Source organism: Haliotis cracherodii, unplaced genomic scaffold (genome assembly GCF_022045235.1).
Source record: "Haliotis cracherodii isolate W230 unplaced genomic scaffold, xgHalCrac1.p SCAF_9, whole genome shotgun sequence".
NCBI classification, from domain to species: Eukaryota; Metazoa; Mollusca; class Gastropoda; order Lepetellida; family Haliotidae; genus Haliotis; species Haliotis cracherodii.
The window spans coordinates 58,759,356-58,785,158 of NW_027266343.1; the positions used below are offsets into that span (position 1 = coordinate 58,759,356).

At 42.5% G+C, this 25,803-nt stretch overlaps 2 protein-coding genes across 2 annotated transcripts; both read left to right on the forward strand.

Moving 5' to 3' along the window:
* Window positions 1–5,760: 5,760 nt before the first annotated feature.
* On the forward strand, window positions 5,761–8,447 carry LOC139453359 (uncharacterized). The gene is made up of 4 exons (XM_071235031.1): window positions 5,761–5,838; window positions 6,308–6,528; window positions 7,333–7,428; window positions 7,926–8,447. The coding sequence occupies exons 1-4, from the start codon at window positions 5,802–5,804 to the stop codon at window positions 8,259–8,261; spliced, it is 690 nt and encodes a 229-aa protein (XP_071091132.1). The 5' UTR covers window positions 5,761–5,801; the 3' UTR covers window positions 8,262–8,447.
* A 7,854-nt stretch (window positions 8,448–16,301) lies between these two features.
* Window positions 16,302–18,858, forward strand: LOC139452012 (uncharacterized). Its single transcript, XM_071233291.1, has 4 exons — window positions 16,302–16,338; window positions 16,713–16,933; window positions 17,806–17,904; window positions 18,523–18,858. Exons 1-4 carry the CDS (start codon window positions 16,302–16,304, stop codon window positions 18,856–18,858), a joined length of 693 nt encoding a protein of 230 aa, XP_071089392.1.
* Window positions 18,859–25,803: the final 6,945 nt, after the last annotated feature.

Genomic DNA, 25,803 nt, shown 5'->3' on the forward strand with positions numbered 1-25,803 from the left:
GACAAGCCGCAATAGAACTGGAATACTATTTAAAGAGGCGTTAAACCCAACTCACTCACTCACACGGAATTCCTGCCACCTCCCAGCCCTATTCCGGATTCAAGAACGGAACCAGGTCTGCCTAAAGACACCCTACAGTGACAACATTCTCAACATTCGCGCGTGCACCTATCGGCCTGATACTTATTGCTGCTACCGCTACTTGCTACCCATTGCAGGGCCTTGTTTGGTTCTAAACCTAAAATAGACCGACTTCGTGGTGTAGTGGTAGAGCGTCCGCCCGGAGAGCGGAAGGTCCGGGGTTCCATCCCCGACAGCGTCATACCAAAAGACGTTGTAAGATGGTACTTGCCTGGCGCCCGGCATTAAGGGGCTAAAACAAGGACTGGTCGGCTCGGAGTCAGTATACTGTGTCTGTGGGGTATTCATGTTAAACTGCGGCATGGTATCTCAGTGGGCTAGCACTATTAATCGGCATCAGTCCGTACTTATACAAGCAGCCACACACACGTGCATTCCGCGTCTCTGTAAGAGTGTGATAATCTTGAACGCGACGTTACACCCCATTTCAACTCACCTAAACCTGAAATATATTTTACTGATAATTCATGGATCTTGTCTAGTCATTCACTAATTTCACAATGTAGGACTGTAGGTACCGATTGTGTTACAATTACGCAATAGCCTGGAAACAGTTTTGAGTATGTATAAATACAGCCCCACGCGAGAGTCCAATGTGCAGTTTGTTAATCTAGTTTCTGATACCTCTGTTATCTGTGTGAACGTCGTGTTGTGTCAGTCAGTGTATGGAAACATGATACACCTGAAACATGTGTCGGAATGGTGATGTGTGCAGGCGAAGTGCTGCTGTCGATCATGTTCCGGGTGGTCGGTAGCCTAGTGGTTACAGTGTTCGCTCGTCACGCCGAAGGCCCGGGTTTGATTCCCGAAAATCGCACAAAGTTTGAAGCCCATTTCTGTTGTGTCCCGCCCTTGTATTGCTGGAATATTGCTAAAAGCGGCGTTAAGACCAAACTCACTCACTCGCGCAAACCTAAACAAAACGCCACCAACATACTCATTCACTCTACCGCATTCCTGGTTTAGCTGACCCTAGTGAGAGGCAGGACAAGCGTCCTGAGCGCGCATCTCGAAGAATCCGGAGCACACGCACGGCGTTCACAGGCGTATACTTATCTTGTTCACGGATCCTCTCCGTTAGATGGAAGTGCATTCGTCTAGACTAGATTCACGTTAGTTTGATGCTTTAATGATTTCCAACTGACGCCTGCTAGTATACTTGTTTCTTTATACCGTGTTAGTATTGCGTCTTTGGTATCAACCGAGGTCAGATGCACGTTAGTCCATACCTCGCTGTTTGGGGTCTGAACCCACTCAGACAGATTCACGTCCGTCCATTCCCCACTATTTGAGCAGTTGGTCTGAACCCACTCAGTCTGATTCACGTATGTCCATTCCCCACTATTTAAGCAGCTGGTCTGAATCCACTCAGTCTGATTATCGTCCGTCCATTCCCCACTATTTAAGCAAATGGTCTGAACCTACCCAGTCCGTCCATTCCCCACTATTTAAGCAGTTGGTCTGAACCCACTGTCTGATTCACGTCCGTCCATTCCCCACTATTTAAGCAGTTGGTCTGAACCCACTCAGTCTGATTCACGTCCGTCCATTCCTCACCACTATTTGAGCAGTTGGTCTGAACCCACTCAGTCTGATTCACGTACGTCCATTCCCCACTATTTAAGCAGTTGGTCTGAATCCACTCAGCCTGATTATCGTCCGTCCGGATCCATTCCCCACTATTTAAGCAAATGGTCTGAACCTACCTAGTCCGTCCATTCCCCACTATTTAAGCAGTTGGTCTAAACCCACTGTCTGATTCACGTCCGTCCATTCCCCACTATTTAAGCAGTTGGTCTGAATCCACTCAGTCTGATTATCGTCCGTCCATTCCCCACTATTTAAGTAGGTGGTCTGAACCCATTGTCTGATTCACGTCCGTCCATTCCCCACTATTTAAGAAGTTGGTCGGAACCCACTCAGTCTGATTCACTTCCGTTCATTCCCCACTATTTAAGCAGTTAGTCTGAACCCACTGTCTGATTCACGTACGTCCATTCCCCACTATTTAAGCAGTTAGTCTGAACCCACTGTCTGATTCACGTACGTCCATTCCCCACTATTTAAGCAGTTGGTCTGAACCCACTGTCTGATTGACTTCCGTCCATTCCCCACTATTTAAGCAGTTGGTCTGAACCCACTGTCTGATTCACTTCCGTCCATTCCCCACTATTTACGCATGTTTGTGTTGTTCAGCCAGTGTTTGAAATCATGCAGTTATTTTCTCGGAAGGAATAATTTCTGTTAGACTCACAAAACATTATCTTTCCGAGCATCAGGCATGTGTAGTAAACGATCAGTCAGTCGAAGCTTCCAGCCAGTCTGGACCTTGTATACCTGCATCCCAACACTGGATACCCTCTGGTAAGTCAGCCTCACGTCGCCTTGTCTGAACCTGTGCTACTTTGAACCCCGTCAGTTCTTCAATAATATGTCTGCACTGATAAATATACGACCCGAGAAGATTCGGGGTAGAATAGGTCTTCAGTAAGCCATGCTTCCCGCAGAAAAGGTAACTATGCTTGTCATAAGAGGCGACTAACAGGATCAGGTGGTCAGGCTTGCTGCATGTCATTGATCCCAATTGCGTGGATCGATGCTCATGATGTCAGTCACTGGATTGTCTGGTCCAAACTCGATTATTTACAGACCGCCGTCATATAGTTGGAATATTGCTAAGTGCGGCATTTAACAACAAACAGACATGGAGATAATATACGTTGTATACATTGAAACTATAATATATTGTTGGAATATGGACTAACAAAGGTGGGTGGGTTGGGAATTCCACGATAAGATCTTGTCATTCATGCCTAGCGGGTGAATAGTTTTCAGATTAAATATCCATTTGAGTTCAATAGATCAGCGTCTTGCCGTGCCCTGAACTGATTCAGGGTCTGTTTTAAGCTGTTTTGGTAGTGTTGAAGTGTTTGGCGACAGGTTTGTCCCTTTGATGGTTGATGTCAGCCCCTAAGATCGAAACTAGTCACTAAGATTAATCTTGTGTTTTAGCCCCAAACCTTATATTCATTTGTTGGATTATGTTCAATACTGGTCTCCCTAATATTTGTTTCGTGCATGAGAATGAATGTCACACTTTTTCACAGCAACATCTACATTGAACCTCTTGATACCTCTTGACATTTTATGTATCAATGTAGACATCACGCGAACAGAATCACACGAGACAAGGCATTGCTTGTTGTGATAAGCGTGCGTACATATGAAATGAAGCACACGTAAAATGCGTTTCTCCGATCGGCTATTGACTTGCGTAAACAAAGAGTACTGGGCGACGACGTTCACACCTGTGAACTCACACAAAGTGAGAGTCAAGTCGTACAAGGGTGAGTGAGTGAGTGATTGAGCGATTGAGTAATTGAGTGAGCGAGTGAGGTTTTAACTCCGCTTTTAGCAATTTTCCAGCAATATCACGGCGGTCACCAGAAATGGCTTCACACATTGTAACAATGACGGGAATCGAACCCGGTTCTTCGGCGTGACGAGCGAACGTTTTAACCACTAGGCTAACCGATCGCCCCCAAATGTCAGATGAACGCTTACTCCACCATGAACATATTCAATATCCAAGGGGGAGAATTTCCCAAAAGAGAACGCTCCACATTCTAGATTAACACATATATACTCCAAGGCAAAAATGATTTTGTAGATGTGGGCTCCTTCTTCGTCGTATTTTGATTTTGTAATAAAAAAACCATTTTGTAACGACAAAACCATTTCCATAGTCATATAATTCCAAGTCATTTGTACGATTCCGACTATATCATGAGCATGTGTTTATGAATCACTATCAAATAGTGATGACACCAGGTGTTCGCGATAAGGTGAGCGTATAATGCACCACCGGTCGTATCTGTCACAAACACAAGCAAAGGCAAGTTAATTGTTCAATTTAAAACAATCAAGGTGACATGGAACAAGTCGAAATAGGGAATTGCATCAGGCATCATGGTTGCCCTCCAAGTATCGTAAAAAAAACCTTTTGAAAGCTTTACTGCTCTGAATGTTGTAATCCTGATCAAACATCTTTTGAGCAAGAATTATATGACGTCTTCGAAATCTTCGAGAAAGAGTGCTGGAATATGTAAATATGCAAAGATGTTGATTATTGGGAAGTTGAATCATCTTTCTTGTCATACAGTCTTGTGGAGAGTTAAGTGAGTGAGTAAGTGTCGTCTTACGCCGCTTTTAGCAATATTCCAGCAATATCACGGCGGGGGACACCAGAACATGCATGTATGAGTGTCAGAGACGTAATTACATGTCGTGACATGGTCCGAATCAATCTCCGTAAGACAGTTTTAGGGAGTCTTGTCCCCTCCTCCTGTAGGCCTGGACCAGTCCGAAACGGGTGGCCTTTGACCTTGGCGTACACGTCTCCCGATAATGTCCCGGACGCGCTCAATGGGGGAAAGGTCAGGACTCCTGTCTGGTCATGGCCTTCTGGTGATGTCTCCCTGCTGGTGTGCTGGAGATAGTCAGTCATGATACGTACACAGTGGGCACGAGTCTTGTCTTGAAAGACAAAACGTTGACAAACATGAGGCACTAACGCGCAACTCTTGGCACCTGTGTTTTGTGGTACTGTCCAGTGACACTTCCATGAACAACATGCAGCTCGTTCTGGCAGTCATAGTGATCTCGCCTCATCATTACCGACCAAACCCCAAGTTTGTCATGTTGCCTAACGTCGACGCTCGTATCACGTTCGTTAAGACGCCTCCGGACACGTCCTGACCACCCGATCCCGGTAGTCGCCTGTTACGACAAGCATAGTTGCCTTTTAGGGACAGATGGGTTGTTGAAGACCTATTCTACCCCGGATCCACAGGGACATCGAAACGGGGACAATCTGGAGGCTGAGATGATTAAGTTGTGGGTTCGAATCCCATCTTTCCCCAAATATTATCCTTGGTATATCAGCCCCGAACCAATCCTCGTGCGTTTCTCCAAAGTGTTAAAAGTCAACAATTTATGCCACCTTTGGTATTCCCACTGAAGCTTTCAACCACACTATAACTTAAATAACTTCAAATTGGCGTTAAATCCCACTTACAACATCAAGATATTCACAAAGAATCAAGGCTATGTAAAGACCCATAGATCTGTTACCTCAATTGTATGCCATTGAGCAAATGTTTTTTAAACCGAGTCATACCTATTTCGATGTACTGGAAAGTCCCACATTCAAATCTAATGGCTGTGAAGGGGGCATGCCTGAATAGGTGACCCGACTAGCCCCACCGGGAGTAGGCCGGGTTCCTGACAACATGTCATGGCAAAGGGAGGTAAGTGAGAACATTACCGTGTCTGCAACCCCAATTGCTCTGCGTTCACGACAGCCGAGAAAACCTGAATGAAATGCATACCTACAATGCTAATGTCACTGCTCCCGTAGCGGGTGGCGTGTGATTGGTTGCTCTGTAAGTAATGCCCGACAGTGTTTACGGAAAGTTTGAACAAGATGAAGAAAATTTCAGTCAAGAAATCCCTAGTTTGGTTTATAATATTTGTATAAATATGGCATATAGCATAGCAATGAAATCAGTTCTCTCCCATCGCTTACTGGAATACTGGTTTGCCTACCTTCGTGATTATCTTACTGTCATCGTAAAAGTTCTCCTGCAAACTCTTCAAGAATGGAATCGTGTTTTGCAGTTTTTATAATCACCACAGGTTGGTTACACGAATATGTGAATTTAAGCTCATTATTTACCATATTATTGCTTTTATCTTTATTTATTACGGATACATCGAACTAGATCCATTAGTTTAGAAATAAAACTTATTCATTAATCGGCCCAGGTAACGTTTTACGAGTGTTTCCACTGGATTAATGAGGATGAGCCATATCTTAGGCCTGTGTATTTAACAATGTTCGAACAAGTATATAAAGGCGACTTCACTCTTTGAAAGGTTTCCTATTACAATTATAAGTTTTGTTCTGCTGGCCAAGTATTCTAACGTGCCGCAATTCGCAGTTCCGTCCCTTAGCTGTGCAGGATCCGCTGATCCGCTTCGCATCCTTTGGAATGTTCAAAGAATTAATTCTTAACACAATACGGCACATATATGTTTAAGCCTTGTCATGTATGATAATATACGACGCATGCTTACAGTCTTGGTACTTTCGTATGTATTTCAGTGGTGCTATTATCGTCACAACGTATTCCAACAACGCTCGCTGCACCGGTACCCGAGGAGGACGGCCGTTGGGTCAACCCTTGCGGAGGGGGTCAGCCCATCTCCGGATCAGCCTTGAATCTCCCCACAGTCCCGCCTAAGCCAATCAGCGAGGAGCTAGCTTCACTGAAACTCATGGCGCTGACGGCTGTCAGTCTGTGTGACGAGACATCTTACACAATAGTAAGTCGTATGACATGTAGCTTTTATGCCATTTTGTTGTACCAACGATACTATTGCTAACTTACAGAGTTGTGTCCCTTGGCAGTTTGGATCCGCTGATTATGTGTTCGAATCCTCCCGATTATGATGCTTGGTCTGTCAACATACCCTCACACGTGGGTTTCATCAAACTGCTAAACGTCTAAGACCTGTGTTACTTAATGTCAAGTTATTATATCACAGATATAACCCCACTCACCTGACTCACCCTTGCGTTAAATGGACTCTGGACTCTTTGATTATGATTAAGAAAAGTTTTTTTTATTATTATACCTACCTACCTACATACGTGATCTCACTTCCTGGTTGTGGCATAGCGTTGAAAGAATTGAATGTTAGTTTTAGATATATAGGTCGTTTCATGTCTGGTCCCATTCTACCGCAGGAAACATCGACTTCATTTCATAAAAACACAGTTTGTAATCACAGTAAGCTAAACATGTGACGTCAGCATGTAGAGAAAAGCTTATAATATAAAAATAAAATAATATTTTGTTTCTCCAAAATAATTAACATGCAGTCAAACAAAGTGTCGTAGTTGAAGGGACCTATATAAATACTTCGTGTTATCCGAGGTTCGACACAACCGAAACTGATGAATATAGAAGGAATACGCAGGGACGAATTAACGGCATTAACTTAATGGCTTTTCTAATTCGAGTACATTACCATTCGATCCTCACAGATTAACACAGGCTGCATGGATATCTAGTTACCTCGTCTGCTCCGGAATGTTGCACATACTGTCTATTTTATTTCTTACAGCGATCCAGAATAGGCACGTCAGTAGCTAATGCGGCAAGCAGTATTGTCCTCGATGGCTTCCCCAGTACGGGCGTTTCATACACTAACGGAACAACGGTAGGTTTATGTGACGTCGTGATGCACGTTTATTCAACATCGTATTTTGTTGTGGTATATCCGAAATCAGTTATTTCTATAAACTGTTGGTTATGTACATGTCTGGATGTGCTTGACTTGTTGCTAATAATTAGTTGCTATATCGGCGTTCGATATATCCAGCGTAAAATGTACACACAGTCCCGTTTCCCGTTAACGTCAACGTCAACGACATCATCATCATCATCATCATCATCATCATCATGTGAAAGTATTCCAGCCATATCACTTGGCCTGTCACTAATCGGGCCTGAGTCTCTCAGACCATTGGTTGATAGCAAGGATACATTTTCACTGCTATTTTTGTTTTTTCCGCCCAATGGAATTTGTTTCGTCTGACAATCACGAATGGTTATTCCTTGGCGTTGACGTTTTTTATACAGTTCATGAGTTGACGTTAGAAACACGATGACGACGACGACGTTTATATATGATGATGATGATATATTCTTCTTCAGATCGAGGAACTGTTTTTGGACGAAGTTCAACGGTTGTCAAAGATTGAAGTGTTCCTCGAACAAGCTGGCTTTGATACCTATGACTATGCGGATAAAATCAGACAAGTCGAAAACAAGAATGTGGAATTGTTGTGTAAGATGCACGTTACGATGAAAAGACTTAACCAGGAAGTGACGACAAATGTGTCACGTGACATCATGCCAGATGAATACAGGACCCTGGATCAGATATCTCAGATCGACGTCAGGAACTACATCATGGTCCGCGGCACACAGGCTGTTGCTGTCGCCATATCGGAAGAGATTGATGCCTACTTGCAGGACAACAGCTCCTAATTGAACAGGTTTTGAATTTGAAAATGTCACGTACTGTAAATGGCTATGTATTTATTTTGCTAATTCATTGATAACATAACGTTCATGTCATGCGTGTATTCATGTGTATATTCAGGCTGTTATAAAGTGAGATTGTTATTATGCTACTTAACCTGCCATACAGTCGAGTAAATGCCACAAACGATCCTGGCGATACACCTCCCAACGTTTGTTGTTTAACGCCCCTATCAGCAATATTCCAGCGTTATGACGGCGGTCTGTAATTAATCAAGTCTGGACCAGACAATCCAGTTATTGATACCATGAGCATCTATCTACGCAATTGGGATACGATGACATGCATCAACCAAGTCAGCGAGCCTGACCACCCGATCCCGTTAGTCACCTCTTACGACAAGCACAGTCGCCTCTTACGGCAAACATGGGTTGTTGAAGACTTCTTCTACCTCGGATCTTCACGGGTAACAGGCGGGGTAGTCAGGCGGGATAGTCAGGCGGGGTAGTCAGGCGGGGTAGTCAGGTGGGGTAGTCAGGTGGGGTCGTCAGGCGGGATAGTCAGGCGGGGTAGTCAGGTGGGGTAGTCAAGCGGGGTAGTCAGGCGGGGTAGTCAGGCGGGGTAGTCAGGTGGAGTAGTCGGGGGGGGGGGGGGGGGGGGGGCATCAGCCGGGTAAGGCGTTGGTTTGATTCCAACCCCGGGGGTGTCTTGTTTCGTACTTCATAAAAGTCCATATGTAAGCATTTCAATCGTTTTTATGTGTCGATCGTCACGCCGAAGACCCGGGTCCGATTCCCGACATGGGTACAATGTATGAAGCCCATTTCTGGTGTCCCCCGCCGTGATATTGCTGGAATATTGCTATAAGCGGCGTAAAACCATATTCACTCACTCACTCACTAATGTACTTTGGTCTCTATATTTCCATATGCTGTTTTACAAAAGATGAAATCGAGGTCATTTTAAACGTTGATTTACAAATCTTGAAACATTGTCAAAAGAACAATGTCATTTAGATTATTACTGTTGCAAGCCATGTTCTAAGGCATCACTTATTGTTTCCATTGTGCCGATTACAAGATGACCATCTTATGCTGTGTGTTGTACATAGCTCAAGTAATCTTTCTATAGATCTGAATCTTAACACATGGCCATTGTATAATGATTTGTCGTTGAATTGTATGATTATAACGAGGCTGTGATTTCAGACATGACAAATTTGTTTGTGTATACATTTAACAAGATGACAATATTGTTTCAAATTGTATTTAACTGACCAGTTGTAACTGGTCAACATTTTGGTTATTATATTTTCTGTGTTGACTTTTGTATTTATTTGAAATATGTTTTACAAGGTTTTTCTTTGGAATATTTATATTTTTATATTTTTGAAAATAAAACTAAACCTCCATATTTTTCGTTCATTCTGTGAAACAAAACGGAAATAGTTCAGCTGTATTTGTAGAGACCCGCATTATTTTGCAGCACTTCTTAAAGCTGTAGACAACCACTTACTCATGACTGCACCCATCTTCCCGAGGCAAGAGAGTTAACTGACTTTAAAAGTCAAGTTTCCACCCTTGCCGAACTAGGCTGGAATTACGGGCTCGATCGTAGCGCCACCAGTGGCTATTACCAGTTATGTCCCTTCTAAGCCTTTCCTATGGACCAATCAAATTCCACCTCTCGTATCACTTGCGTTTGCTTCAAACAAAATGGCGGCGCCTAGTCAGGACGATCTGATCGATAATCAAGATCTATATTGTGATAAAACGGGTCTTACATCGCGAAATCATCAAATCACGTAAGCACCTTGATTAGAAACATGAACAGATTTTGAAAATATCTGCTGACAAGTTGGCTGTGAACATGCTTTGCAAATCCTTCAATCGACCGATATCTGCACGACAGTTTATGAACCGGATTTCGATTTCGGTGCGCGATTTTGATTGGATTATTCAAAGACTCGTTGTAACTCCATAATACCAGCCTAGTTCGGCAAGGGTGGAAACTGGACGCCAAATAACATTGTGTAAATTTAATAGAAAATTAATTAAGAAGTTACAAACGGAAATATGTTTCACTTTCTAAAGGTGTGTTGTGTTTAAATGCTCAAAACTGCGAATTTACCACGTAAAACGTATTGTTAGAGGGGTCGAGGGGTAGCCTAGTGGTTAAATTGTTAGCTCGTCAAGATGAAGGTCCGGGTTCAATTCTCTACAATGGTACAATGTGTGAATACCATTTCTAGTGTCCCCCGCCGTTATATTGCTGGAATATTGCTAAAAACACTGCATCCTTTCACCCATTGTTATATAAACAGCTGTAACACAAACAGGAGGTTGTTGAAGGAAGGGGTGATCTTCGAATACCGGTACTCACATGAACTGACCACAGCTGCCTGGACTACAGCTGGTTGTCTGCCTGTACTTGGTTGATGGTCCTCATGGTCGGAATCGGTGACTACGGTTTCAGCCGAAGAAACATACCGACTCAAGCACTTGCAGAGTTTCTGCATCTTCATAGGCAATTACAAGACGAAGTTGGACGAATGAAGCTAGTTGAAACATACTTGACCTACTGTTTGGGAATGACAAAGTAGACACAATTTATGAATGACAACTTCTTCATTTCCAGCTAAAAAGCGACGTTTCGGTAGAGACATCCTGACACTGCTGTAAAGCGATATCCATGTACACTTCAGCTATATAAACTACGTGTAATGTTCGCGATCGGTGTATGCACATGAAATTTTGTAAGAATCGTTTTAGAGTTAAACGTCAGGAAATATACAAAGCGAAAAGAAGCGTTACAACTCACTCACTGAACAGTCCTGGCAGTACGTAGTCCAGGCTGCGACGAGGACACGCTGTGACTATATACATCTGCGTTCATGGAGGCGTGGCAGGATAGAATCACTCCCCTTAAATTTCACTCCAGAGTCATTCTGTCCTCTGATGGAATTACTTAGAGTGTCCTGATCCTAGAACTGGCACACTTTGGGGTGAAACTTTCCTGGTATCAAATCACTCCCCTCTCAGGATCAAAAGACTCCCTTCGGGGTATAATCAATCCCTTTGGATCAAATTAATATAAGGTATTGTCCATGTGGGGAAATGTCTATATAGAGCATTGTGGGTGTGGGATAATGTCTTTCATGCACTCCCTCGTACACCCACAGACAAATTGTTCTGAGCTAAGCAGCTATATTTGCACTCTTGAAATGGTATCCTTGGGCTAATATACTTCTAGAAGGGGGAACTGGTGGCCCAGTCGTATAAGGCGCCGCGATTCGTTGAACAGAGTTGCGTATCTTGGGAAAGCTAGAAACCTATGATTGTGGGTTCGAATCCCGGTTCGCCCGATTATGTTTCTAGGTTTGTCAGCACCATACCTGTGCTCGTGGGTTTCACCGAAGTGGTAAACGTCTGAGACCTGCATCACTTCGGGCTTTCCTCCCACATTAAGCTGACATGCCGTGTAACTGGAATAATGTTAAAAGCGGCGTTAAACTCAACTCATTCACTCACTTCTAGCAAAGGGCTAAAGCAAGGGATAAATAATTAAATCAATCATTACGAATCATTATGACAACGGGAATATAAGACTGATTGAATATGTACTTGCACATGACTGAAATACATTTTTAATATTCCAAGGGTGTGATCCTAGGAGGAAATCCCTGGAGTGAGTTGACCCCATCCTCCAACAACGATGTGCATACTGTATAAATCCTCTTAGCGCAGTGAAGTCAACACTTATTTAAAAAATAAACGACGAGCGGGAGTTGTTTATCGTACAATAAACACTGCAGGAAGAATAAACCATGAGGGCAGCCCCGAGTAGTTTATTCTCACTGCAGTGTTTTATTGTACGATAAACAAAGATCACGAGTCCTTTATCTTGTATATGAGATGTCAACATTATGTACAGCCCCTTTAAGGATATTTGTAAAAAGAAAGTATTTCCTGTATATTCTCACAATCCTCACGTCGATTACCTGTACCTTTTCTCCCATTACCTATTGTCACATCTCTCCCGCTTTTTGTACGATTCCGACTATATCATGATTATGTGTTTATGAATCACTATCAAATAGGGATGATACCAGGTGTTCGCGAAAAGGTGAGCGTATCCTGCCCCACAGGTGGCACTGGTCACAAACACATGCAAAGGCAAGTTGCTTGGTTTGCCAGTCAAATGCCATGGAATCACTTATAATTCATTTATATGGCTTTCCTGATAATAAGTACTGTCTGCAGAAGGTATTCCGTTGAATGAATTCCACTGTATCATAAGCATGTGTTTATGAACTACTATCAATTAATGATGACACCAGGTGTTGGCGAAAAGTTGCGCGTATATTGCCCCACCAGTGGCACCCGTCACAAACGCAAGTAAATGGTTCACCTGAAAAACACCGGAACGTAATAATTATAGTAAAGTGTAGTGTAGGAATTACATCAGGCATATTATTTGTCACTGATGTCAAATTTGGAAATGTCATCCACATGTTTTTGTAAAACTTTACTGACGCCTTGAATGTAACCCTGACCAAACTGGGCAAGAGTCGGAGGAAATCTTCGAATTGAGAGCATGATCGTTTGTACCTCAAAAGTGAACCTTTGTGAACCTCCCAAAGGCTGGGGCTGCTGGAATATTGCTCGACATAGAGGGAAAGTTACTATTGGAAAGTTGAAGGCATCCCTCTTGTCCTACAGTCAGTATCATCGTGAAAGTTTTGTCACTCTGATTATTATGCATAGATCTTGATATGAAATAGTTTCATTTCTACCCCTGGTGGGTAAATCAAGGGAACAGAATTGGTTCTTGATCATTCTTGAACGATATCCTATCCTCGATATACCCAAGGGTTAAGTTAGCCTTTTGGGCCAAATTCCCTTGTTGTTTATTTTACCAATCCGAGCAGAATTCCGAGTCACGAGTTCATTATTTTTTGTAAATCCCAATCCTTGCCAAAGCCACACCAGATTACAAGAGAGGTTTGACTAGCTACCGAATCATACATAAGCGAATGATTTAATTATCCATATTGTACAGGTATCGTTCAATGACTTTACTACAGTTACATATACAACATTACTGTCTACTCATACATCGTTCATCGCCTGTATCGTATTTGCATCATTATTACTGCCTATATCTACTAGTATATCGTTCATCACCACCGGTATGATTACATTAAAATGCCTTCACATTTACCGTTCAATCCCTAAACTTTATAACATTACAAATATTGCCTTCATATTTACCGTTCATCGTCTACATTATAATTACATTACATTTATTGACTTCACATTTACCGTTCATCGTCTACATCATAATTACATTACATTTATTGACTTCACTTTACCGTTCATCGTCTACATTATAATTACATTACATTTATTGACTTCACATTTACCGTTCATCGTCTACATCATAATTACATTACATCTATTGACTTCACTTTACCGTTCATCGTCTACATCATAATTACATTACATCTATTGCCTTCACATTTACCGTTCATCGTCTACATTATAATTACATTACATTTATTGCCTTCACATTTACCGTTCATCGTCTACATTATAATTACATTACATTTAAGGACTACACATTTACCGTTCGATCCATACATTACACATGTAATGTACGACGCATTTATCCTTTACGCATTTATGCATACAACTCAAAAGTTACGTAATTTCGACCATCCATGAGAACCTACACACGGATTCCGTCATTATCGTCCTTGCATACATGTATGCCACGGACCAGTCACGTGACACGTGTCACATCGTGCGTTAACCGGAACTATATCTTCCCTCTGTGCATTCCAACAAGAACGGTTTAAATTTAAACTGATCTAAAAATTAGTTTTAACTTTTCATTTCTCGAAGATCTTTTCAAGGTCAGCAGGCGGCACCGTACAAGTTAGGACTGACGTGTACATCGTGGTGTGGGACTCATGAAATCAGAAAGCATGGAGCGATTGTGCATTCCAAGCAGGGTAACTGCACAATGAAATGTTGTTAACTGGGCAACAACCAATAACATGCGAGAGAAAGCGAAAATAGCAATTGAGCGTTTCACCCCGAGTAATACCCGTCCCCGCACGTACGGTGACAATGATCATGACGCTCCTCTGGAACAGGGACGGTTCTTTACCTACAACCACACCAAGCTGTTGCGAAGACGCAGCGCAAAACTGACTGAATAGAACAGTTGTATGAATGAAGGTGTCTGTATATATGTGATGAAGGGCGTCACGACTTACAAGTGTCCATCATTGTATGTATATTGAATACTTCAGGGGCATCCGTGGTACGTCTACTATCACGTGACACGGATACATAACAGGACGCCATCTTAGTGTAGCTTGACGTTAACCAGAGGGGGTGCAGGCGGGAACTAGCGTACACATGACGACACTTCAACACTGCAAATACTCTCTCACGGCCATTGAAACTACATTCATTCATAGATTATTCATAGATTTGCCGGAAATATTTTGATAAACATCCGTGTCCTATACGTTGTATGACCAAGGCTTGACCCGGAAAAACACTGTTTAAGGAGTTTATTTTTATAACAATGACTTCCCAATTTGTTCATCCATTTTTTTAATGCACACTCTTTTTGGTCGTCATCTGAATTTAAAATTCAGTAGGAAAAATATCTCTTAAGCCACGAAAGACTGAAAGCAATAAGTAATCCTTTAGATAAGATGTGCAACATTTAGTCTGAGTTACGGCTTCCTTCGTGTATATATATTCATACACAAATGATATAAGAGGATAAACGTTAAAATATATAAAATATTTGGTTTTGATAAACGATATGCCGGTAGTAACACGGTTGCCACACCTATCACGATCAGTTTTATGTAAAACCTTTGTCGTAGAATCCGATACAAAACACGGTGTTTGTAAACAATCTGTAACAACAATAATAGCACACGATGTAGGAAACATAGGCTAGTAACATAGTTACTTTTATGAACAACCTTGTATTACTACATTTTTAAGAAGTCATTTACGCAATCTGAACTGAACAGAACTTTTGTTTTACACTCTATCACAATCGTCATCCCACCTATGATGACGCCAGGGTGAGAATCGAACCATGCCTGTATTCCTAAATCGACGTTAGCCATCATGCTGAAGTAAACTCCTACCGGAATATTCAATATGCCACAGATTTGAGAATCCCTAGAACCCAGAATCTAATATATGTACAGATAACTGTGTGTGTATATATGAATGATCTGGTGATGTTTACTGGCGTTAATTCGTGAAACAATACCAACACGCGTCGTACTCCTCGCTCTATCACACATATATTAGAGACGAGTTTCCTGGTACACACGTTGGCCGAAGCAGCGACACTCTTCCTGGGGTGTGGAAATTTGAAGGAAATAAAAACCTGTGTTGATGCAAAAGCGGCTTATCGATGTCCGACACCATGATGGTGATAATGCAAAATATATAAACTGTAAATAAAAACAGCTCATTCACAGGCGCCCTAACAGATCTGATTGGCTGTTTTATTTAAAGGTAGAACTATAGGGTGTGCTTGGGGATGTGAGAAGGTTGGATTTTCCTAATTGGTCCTCAGACCAAGGTGAGCCTCTCCTACGAAATTCCTTGTTTCTAGCTGTCCACTATATCGTTGGTAAAACTGTTTTAGGTTACCATAGCTACCTCACAGAATATCTGTCGATCGTTGATGGTTTGAAAGTTGGGTTTTTTCACGAAAACTGCCGAATTAACCATGGTTTGTTTGCAAGACTGGGATCTGATTGGTTCACTGGGAGTAGGTCAAGGTATCACTGTCCAGGAAAGATGTCCACTTGATATATTAATTATGGAAATTTGGGATGCGAATTAATGTAATTTTCCAATATATTTCTGTAATACCCGTCATTCTCTTTCGTTTTACGGATATAAGTATATAAATACTGCCATGGGAGAGTCTAAGAAACAAATTAAAAAGACTTCTTCAGAACGTTACCGAAGTGTTCATCTACTCCGTTCAGAATGTACAAACTGGTGCTCGCCTTCACGTTGTCAACAGGTGCGTTGGAAGGATTTGGTATCATGTGTTCCAGGATGAATGTGAATGTGTGTGATGTTAAGACTTTTGTATCAGTATTCGCCGAGTGTAACCATGTTGGGAATAGGACCCGATTCTTTAGCGTGTCGGTTCAACGCTTTAACCACTAGACTGCCACGCCACGTTTGTGAATGCGAAATATTGGTTAATATAAAAAGTGTATCATTTGTAGGACATGTTAACCCATTTCGGACCTGATTTTCAGTGATCAACTCCTACAATTTGTATCTCTGCTTTGCTTTTTATTCCCAATGGAATTTGTTTCGGAAGTTTATTTCAACATGTAATAATATAACCACGAGCTATATCTGAACTGTTGTCGTTTCATCTTTTAGCTCTGCTGCTCTCTCCCCATCCGAAATCAACAACCCATGCGGTACCACTACCTGAGGAGGACGGCCCTTGGGTAAACCCGTGTGGTGGTGGGGCGCCCGTCTCTGGGTCAATCCCATCTCTACCCACTCTCCCACCCATGCCACTCGGCATAGACCTGACGTCACTCAAGTACGAGTCTCAGACAGCAGCAACTCTTACCGACAAAATAACCTACATAATTGTAAGTACAACAGACATACCGGCCTACGTTAACAGCATCTACACAATGCGGTGGGGTAGCCTAGTGGTTAAAGTGTTCGCTCGTCACGCCGAAGATCCGGGTTCGATGTCTGATGTCCTCAGCCCTGATGTTGCTAGATTATTGCTAAATGCGGCGTAAAACAATGCAGTATCGGGCTGACAAACGTGACGTGGTACATTATTTACGCTTTTCGCGAACACCTGGTGTCATCACTGACCATTCATATAATTTTCACAGCTGTTTTGTCCGTTATACTCTTGTCGCATTAACAAGCGGATAGAGCGTCTGCCCGGAGAGCGGGTGGTCGGTGTTTCGATTCCATAGCCACAGTACAGTAAAAGATGGTACTCCTTGTTACCCTGCCTGGCGCTCGGCACAAAGGGATAAAACAAGGACGAGTCGGTTCGGAGTCAGTAAAATGTCTGACTGGTGTATCCATGTTACACTTCGGCATGATATCTCACTGGCCCAGCACCACAAAGTCGACATCAGTCCGGCCTAGTATAAGCAGCTGGAACACACGCGTGCAATCACGTCGCTGTATGAGTGAAATAATCTTAAACGCCATTTTAAAGTTTTTTTCATCCAACCTAGGTTAACTGTCTGTATTTTGGCGTCCCCCATCCTGTGATTATCAGTGTACCGTCCGATCCGCGAAGATCCGGGTTAGAATAGATCTTCAACAACCCATGCTTGCCGTAAAAGGCGATCGAAGCTCATGATGTCAATCACTGGATTGTCTGGTCCAGACTCGATTATGTACATACCGCCGTCATATAGCGGGAATATTCTTAAGTGCGGCGTTGAACAACAAACAAACAAACAGTCAGTGTACCGTTGATGTTTTGTAGAAGTCACGGATTGGCAGCACAGCCGCACAACTACTCCACACGAGCCCCTCTCTCACAGGATTCCCGGGAACAGGTGCTTCCTTCACACCTGGCGTTCTGGTATGTACGAATATAGTATGACATGCACAGTACTACCCTTAAACCGGCAGTGTGATATATATAGTATAACATATAGAGTTCTAGTAATATACCCCTTATCGTCACACCTTCGGTAAGACGATCGTGTGACGTAATACCGTGTATGAAGGAAGTCTTCTGAGGAATTCTTTCACTTACCTCACTCCCAGCATCAGTACCGAGTCAGTGGGTGAGTGCGTTAGGTTTAGCGGCGTGTTGGACAGTGAATTTTACAACATATATTCCAGTGGCAATCATCTGTTGGCCTCCCTCGTTAGTTTCCAGTATACCTTATCACTTTTGTTACTTTCCTACTTTCCTTACGGGTACATACATATGTTTTCTGCCTCGTAGCATCCATTCACCTGATGAAGGAGTAAGCATATATACTCCCAAACGTGTGTCCTCAGAATTAAGAAGTTGACGTCCATAAATTCTCTTCCTTATACATGTATATTACTTTACTCTGATTTTGCAAAGTATCCTTTGACATATCCTTGAACACTTCAACATAAACCCCCGTTAAACATACACCCGGCTTTGAGTTGTGTAAGCAAAGCAAATATAAACAGTTCAATGAGAATGTCCCTTTCCCTGCAGATTGAGGATATACTTTTCAATGAAACCGAGCGTTTGTCACAAATTGGGGTCTTCCTGGAACTAGCTCGCCTCGATACATATGACTACACTCAGAAGCTGGAGGGACTTGAAAACAAGTACGTGGAGATGTTGTGTTTGATGCAGGACATGCTGGGAGGCCTCAACCAGGAAGTAGTTACTGATGTATCACGTGACATCATGCCGAGTGAGTACAGTGTTCTGAAGGATATTTCTGAAATCGACAGGAGAAACTATCTCATCATGCGAGACGCCAAACAGATCTTTGTAGCAATAGCAGACAGGGTTGATGCCTACTTGCAGGAACACCACTTGTAGCCACGACCGCCAGTGTCACCCTTCAGGTCCGACATCATCGCCATTAATAGACGTATTTGTTCTTGTTAGGGTTTATAGTTTCACATGTCACCCTCATGAAAGGCGTGAGTCATCTTCAATGTTTGTATTTATTCATGTTATTCTTGTAAACTTCATTTTCCATTGAAAAGGCCTTACAACCCAACCACAATATTCGTCATTCTATCATTTCTTATAGTCGCTGAATTTCACTGACCTTGATTCTTTGTTTTAAAGACACATACACACACGCATTAACACATATGCACACACACATGCACACCAGCACACACACATGCCCGCTCACACACATACATGCACGTACGCACGCGCGCACACAGACATATGCCCGCTCACACACATAAATGCCCGCTCACAAACATGTACGCACGCAAACATGCCCGCTAACACACATAAATGCACGCACGCACGCACGCACGCACGCATGCGCGCACACAAACATGCACACACACACATATGCACGCACGCACACATTCAGACAGACACACACATATATAAAACCATTACTTCCAATAGTTATGTCTACATCTTTGACACAATATGTAATCATTCATTTTTATGTCTATTTATTGAGTAAGTGAAGGCGCACGCCTATATCTCAACTTCTCGCTTTGTTATTGATCTGATTAACAATTATTTAAGGGAATGATTTCATATCTGTTTTTCATATCGCAAGCAATACTGTGGTATCTGACCTCTGCCGGGATATGCAAGTCTTATGTAACGGGAATGTGTGGTGACGATTGTGTAGTTTGTTAATTAGCTGGAATGTTTGTGAGGAGTATATATTCATCATTGGCTGCAGGCGAGCGTAAATCCCGTCTACTTTGTTATTGTTAATCGTTATTGTTTTGACGACATAGCTGCTAGACAATTCGTTATACATATATATACATATATAAAACCATGTATGTAATACATATATATATATCTTGATATCTATATATCTATATATGTCTTGATGCCAGGGTTATGGTTGTAGTGTATCATGTGCGAATTAAATGCTCTTTTACTCTACACCTTGATATGTTAATAAAGATGAAACATGAATTTATTGTTTCTGTTTTTCGTTTGAAGCCAGTAAGTAATTTTGGCAGTATAATATTGATGTCACACAACATGTCAGCCTAAAATGGCGGAGGAAAGCCCGAAGTGATGCACTATGGTATATTGTTCCATATTTAAAAGTAATAACTTGTAAAAAAAGTTATCATAAAAAAAACCCAGTAGACACGCAGCCGTACGCGGGGTCACAGACACATTCGCAGACAGGTACAAACATAATCACATCACACACACACACACACACACACACACACACACACACACACACACACACACACACACACACACACACACACACACACACACACACACACACACACACACACACACACACACACACACACACACACACACACACACACACACACACACACACACACAGTATCAGTGTAAGTTTTATAAAAATTACCGACAGGGGTTTACTTAAATAGAGGAAAAGCAGAAACATAAGAAGTTTTATCTGATTTCATACAAACATAAAATACATAGCAACACTGATTTATAGAAAAAACACTTCCTGGTCGTTGTAAGAGCGTATTTCACGTCAGCATGTCACATCAAAGGTATATCTGCAATAACGTGCCTGGTCCTACCTCGATTATTTACAGACTGCCTTCATATAGTTGGAATATCCCCACCCCCCAAGCGCGTAAAACGGTTAGTGAACAATCACCATGCTCACTGATGGTGCACTTTGAGGATACACATTAATAAAACCAGACACAGGCACACACACAATTATACACATACAGACACACACACCCGCAGACACTCATACAAACACAGGCTCACACACACATACACACACACTCTTTCACAGACACAGACACTCTCTCTCACACACACAAACTTACTATCACACATACACTCACACACACTCACTTCCACACAAAAACTCACACACACACTCTCACTCACACTCAAACTCTAACACACACACACACACACACACACACACACTCTCATACCCACACCCAAAAACACACACCCACACTTACATACACACTCACACACACTCACTCACCCTCACACACATACTCCTCACTCACCCTCACACGCATATACTCACACACATACACTCGCACACATACTCACACACACACATTCGAACACTTACACACACTCGCAAAGACTCACGCACTCCCTGACACCCGCTCACACACACAGACAGACACACACTCACTCTCTGACACATGCTCACACACACACGCACTCGCAAACATTCACGCACTCTCTGACACACGCTCACACACACACACGCTCACACTCACTCTCACACACACGCTCACACTCACACTCACGGTCACTCACTAATATCAGACGGACATGTAAATCTAAAATTGTCACGCTTGCGAATATTTAGTTAAAGAATGCTGTCACGTGACACCTTCACTGTTGACATCAACCTAGGTGTTCGTGAGTTACATGTGGCGGACTTCTGTTTGGGGATAAACCCGGATGCTGTTTGATCTTCACCTCAAAAAAATATTTCACGTCATCGCCAATAAAAAAATATTTAATTATTCATTTCAATGAAAAAACGTTAATAGTGTCCCGGATGTGCAACGGATGAAGCGGACGTCAGCTGCTTCCGGGTTGTCCTCCGTCTATCTGATGTGTCAGAACGATGATGGCTGCCCTCCGTCTATCTGATGTTTCAGAACGATGATGGTTGCCCTCCGTCTATCTGATGTGTCAGAACGATGATGGTTGTCCTCCGTCTATCTGATGTGTCAGAACGTTGATGGTTGCCCTCCGTCTATCTGATGTGTCAGAACGATGATGGCTGCCCTCCGTCTATCTGATGTTTCAGAACGATGATGGTTGTCCTCCGTCTATCTGATGTGTCAGAACGATGATGGTTGTCTTCCGTCTATCTGATGTGTCAGAACGTTGATGGTTGCCCTCCGTCTATCTGATGTGTCAGAACGATGATGGCTGCCCTCCGTCTATCTGATGTGTCAGAACGATGATGGTTGCCCTCCGTCTACCTGGTGTGTCAGAACGATGATGGTTGCCCTCCGTCTATCTGATGTGTCAGAACGATGATGGTTGTCCTCCGTCTATCTGATGTGTCAGAACGTTGATGGTTGCCCTCCGTCTATCTGATGTGTCAGCACGATGATGGTTGCCCTCCGTCTATCTGATGTGTCAGAACGATGATGGTTGTCCTCCGTCTATCTGCTGTGTCAGAACGTTGATGGTTGCCCTCCGTCTATCTGATGTGTCAGAACGATGATGGCTGCCCTCCGTCTATCTGTTGTGTCAGAACGATGATGGTTGTCCACTTATCCTGATTTGACTTGCGGTAGCATCGGTCCCGTGTGATGGTCACGGACACCAGACTTCATTCATCCTGTACCTGTTTGATTCATGACTCATATGAGAAAGATATGATTATATGACAATAATATATGCGTGATCAGATATACCTTGTTCAGTTAGGACTGATGCCTGTTTGCTCTGCTGGAAATATTGTATTCAGTTACAAAGTTACACAGTGCAGAGATACGAGAAGGTGTTATGTGTGTCCAGACTTCAGTTGTGTATTGATTCAATCGTTTTATATACGTATATACGTTTTGTTCATCGGATAAAAGAAATCGCCTGTTTACAATGGGTCACGGATGGACAAGTCGTCTGAAGCGCCGTAATTCTTTGTGCAGAGTTGCGTCCCGTGGACACACCAGAAACCAATGATCGTGGGTTCGACTAATGTTTTCAGGTTTGTCGGCACCATACCCCTGTTCGTGGGTATCACGCAAGTGGTAAACGTTTGAGACCTGATCACTTCGAGCTTTACTGTTCAAAGCAACGTTAATCCCAACTCACTCACTCACTCACTCACTCTTTATACCGTGTCACTTCTGTAAATTTGTAATAGATCCGTGTGGATTTCACCATGAATCACCTCTTCGCGAACATCCGGTATCATCCCTATTTGATAGTGATTCAGGGGATGTGGGATAGCCTAGCGGATAAAACGTTCGCTCGTCACGCCGAAGACCCGGGTTCGATTCCCCACATGGGTACAATGTGTGAAGCCCATATCCGGTGCCCCCAGCGTGATATTGCTGGAATAATACTAACAGTGGCCTAAAACTATACTCGCTGCAGTGAACAGTCTACCACGACACCTCCGTGACTGCAGTGAACAGTCTACCACGACACCTCCGTGACTGCAGTAAACTGTCTACCACGACACCTCCGTGACTGCAGTAAACTGTCTATCACGACACCTCCGTGACTGCAGTAAACTGTCTACCACGACACCTCCGTGACTGCAGTGAACAGTCTAGCACAAGACCTCCGTTACTGCAGTAAACTGTCTACCACGACACCTCCGTGACTGCAGTGAACAGTCTACCACAATACCTCCGTGACTGCAGTGAACAGTCTACCACGACACCTCCGTGACTGCAGTGAACAGTCTACCACAACACCTCCGTGACTGCAGTGAGCTGCCGACTTCCCGCTCACAACTCAAATCTCTTTCGACTTCCTGTCTCCAAAGGACATTTTATTGTTATGCGCCTTGAGCATGCACTATGCCATCCAAATATACTATTATTCATTATACAATAAAGTCAGTTGTTATGAAAGAAAATACTTTGCTGATAGAAAAATAGCGGAGCCAAAATCCGATCTTTAGTATTTTTCTGTGGTAAACTATTCACATATAAGCCGATTGCGAACTCAGAGTGAAAGTTGATAACTAGAATAATGTTCTGGGAGGTCACGTGTACGGTGCTATTAGGACATTGTAGGAAAACGTCCGACACCACGAAGTTGGAGGATATAAATCCGACATCATCAAACAGACTAACTGAACCAATGAAAAACAGTGAATATTTCAACAACCTATCAACTTCCCATTCATAATTTATTCCTCTATATTAATAACAATCCTCAAAGGTTAACAAGGCGAACGTGTTGGACAGTCTCGGTTGACGACTAGGAGCAGATCCGTGCTATTGTATCACACAGTTTAGTGAAAGAACTCAGGCAGAAGACGTAAGGGGCACACACTCTCCAATGTAATTGAAAATATGACGTCAATGCCAGAGAATAGTCAGTCTCGATTATCTTCCTAAACATATTCCATTGGACGTAGAAGGAGTAGAAATAGAGGTGAAACTTTCATGAATAGAGCCCTGAAAATCAGTGATGATAGATTTGTAACTATATCTGTGGTCACCACTTTAAGTTACAAATGCCCCATGAATCCAGGAGAGACGTTTTCCTTAAGTTTGTCATGTTTGACAGTGGTGTACAAAGTTGAAAGGTTTGGACAGAATTTGATGTTTTCTGAGATTCCAAAACGTCAAGCAAATGCTTTGAGTTTTTGAGAATCCACATGGTATTAAAAAGTCCTTTCTTGGTTGTATAAAGGATTATGGTTAATATGGATTAGGTGGTACATTTGGTGGACTCTGAAGAATATCTATGTTTATACGGTTGCTATTGAGCTTTGGAATCCAGTAAAACAGAGGAATGGACATGTCTTTAGGTTTTAGAGTCACGGCAAAAGTTGATAGTACTGATGCGTAGTTTGGGCAGATTTCTTCTTCAGTTGAACATACTGGTCTCACGAGTGGCAGCATTTGAATTGCCACTTGATGAAACAAGTGATGTAGTGATCACAAATAATTATAATGGTCATGGTATTGGAGGCCTTGTCGGTGGGAAACTACAAACTTTATTTCATGTAGGGCGGCCAGCCTTTGGATGACCGCTGGCTGGGACAGAATGGGTTTATTCCAATTAACTTCTTTGAGAGGCATTTAAAAGTTGGAGTACTTGGTACGGATAAGATATACTTGCTTGATAACGGTGTTAGAACCTACACTGAAACGACGCTCCTAATTGTAATTAAGAAGTTGTTCATGCATATATCTTATCCTTACTTAAGTATTCCAATTGTGTCCTTGTTTACTCCTGACAAGAGAGTACAAGGCGTCATTTCTTTCACTTCTGTATTGCTCTGGTCGAAGAAGTTATTTTGATATATTTATGACACAACACTTCCTACACCATGCTTGTACTCGGAAGACTGACTGTTAGTTCACAGTACAGACAGTGAGCAGGGATTGGGTGAGGTGGATGGAACAATATTTCAGTTATATCACGGTGTGTCAGCTTACTGTGGGAGGAAAGCACAAAGTGAAATCCTCTAAATTTAACATTTATAACCTCATGATCACGCTTTGCGTTCGGTTCCAAATTTAAAATAACGCGGTGAAATGAACACTTATCCCAGCTGACATAGAACACAACGTATGTTCATCTCCTATAGCTTCGTTATGGGATTGGCTGGCGAGAGAAGATGATGGAGTAACTTCTATACTACATGAGGATGTCTGTAATCTTGTGTTTCTTATGTGCATTCCTGTTGTCGATCGCAGATGTAAGTCAAATCTTGATAAACAGTGCTTCTGTTCCTTTTTTTGCTGGGTGTTCCCATCTGTTTCTACAGGAATGTGGAAGTTGCACACTGAACGTCAAGGTCGCCGTCATGACCTCGCGTCCAGTGGAAATGCCACACATGCAAGTCGTTTTAGCGTTACATGAGACAGTCTTCGCATTTGATGAAATGTTGCGAAATCATATTTGAAATCACATAAAAGATATAATTTCATCTTCTTCAGAAACAAATAGTTAAATTCTAATGTTTTCCCTTGGACGTGTGCTACATCCTTTTCCTAATGATATCTGTAAGAAACGAATTGGTATTTCTGAGAAAGGTAAACTGTCGTTGGGAAGACATAATGTGTAGATAACGTAACAGACCCTATAATATCTCGAGGAAACGAAACAAATATTTCCTGGAACAAAACGATA

Coding starts and splice junctions, on each gene's coding strand:
- LOC139453359 (XM_071235031.1), top strand. CDS start 5,802: ATGGAATCGTGTTTTGCAGTTTTTATAATCACCACAG. Junction 5,839..6,307: donor AGTTTTTATAATCACCACAG/GTTGGTTACACG, acceptor TATGTATTTCAG/TGGTGCTATTATCGTCACAA. Junction 6,529..7,332: donor ACGAGACATCTTACACAATA/GTAAGTCGTATG, acceptor TATTTCTTACAG/CGATCCAGAATAGGCACGTC.
- LOC139452012 (XM_071233291.1), top strand. CDS start 16,302: ATGTACAAACTGGTGCTCGCCTTCACGTTGTCAACAG. Junction 16,339..16,712: donor CGCCTTCACGTTGTCAACAG/GTGCGTTGGAAG, acceptor TTCATCTTTTAG/CTCTGCTGCTCTCTCCCCAT. Junction 17,905..18,522: donor CCTTCACACCTGGCGTTCTG/GTATGTACGAAT, acceptor CTTTCCCTGCAG/ATTGAGGATATACTTTTCAA.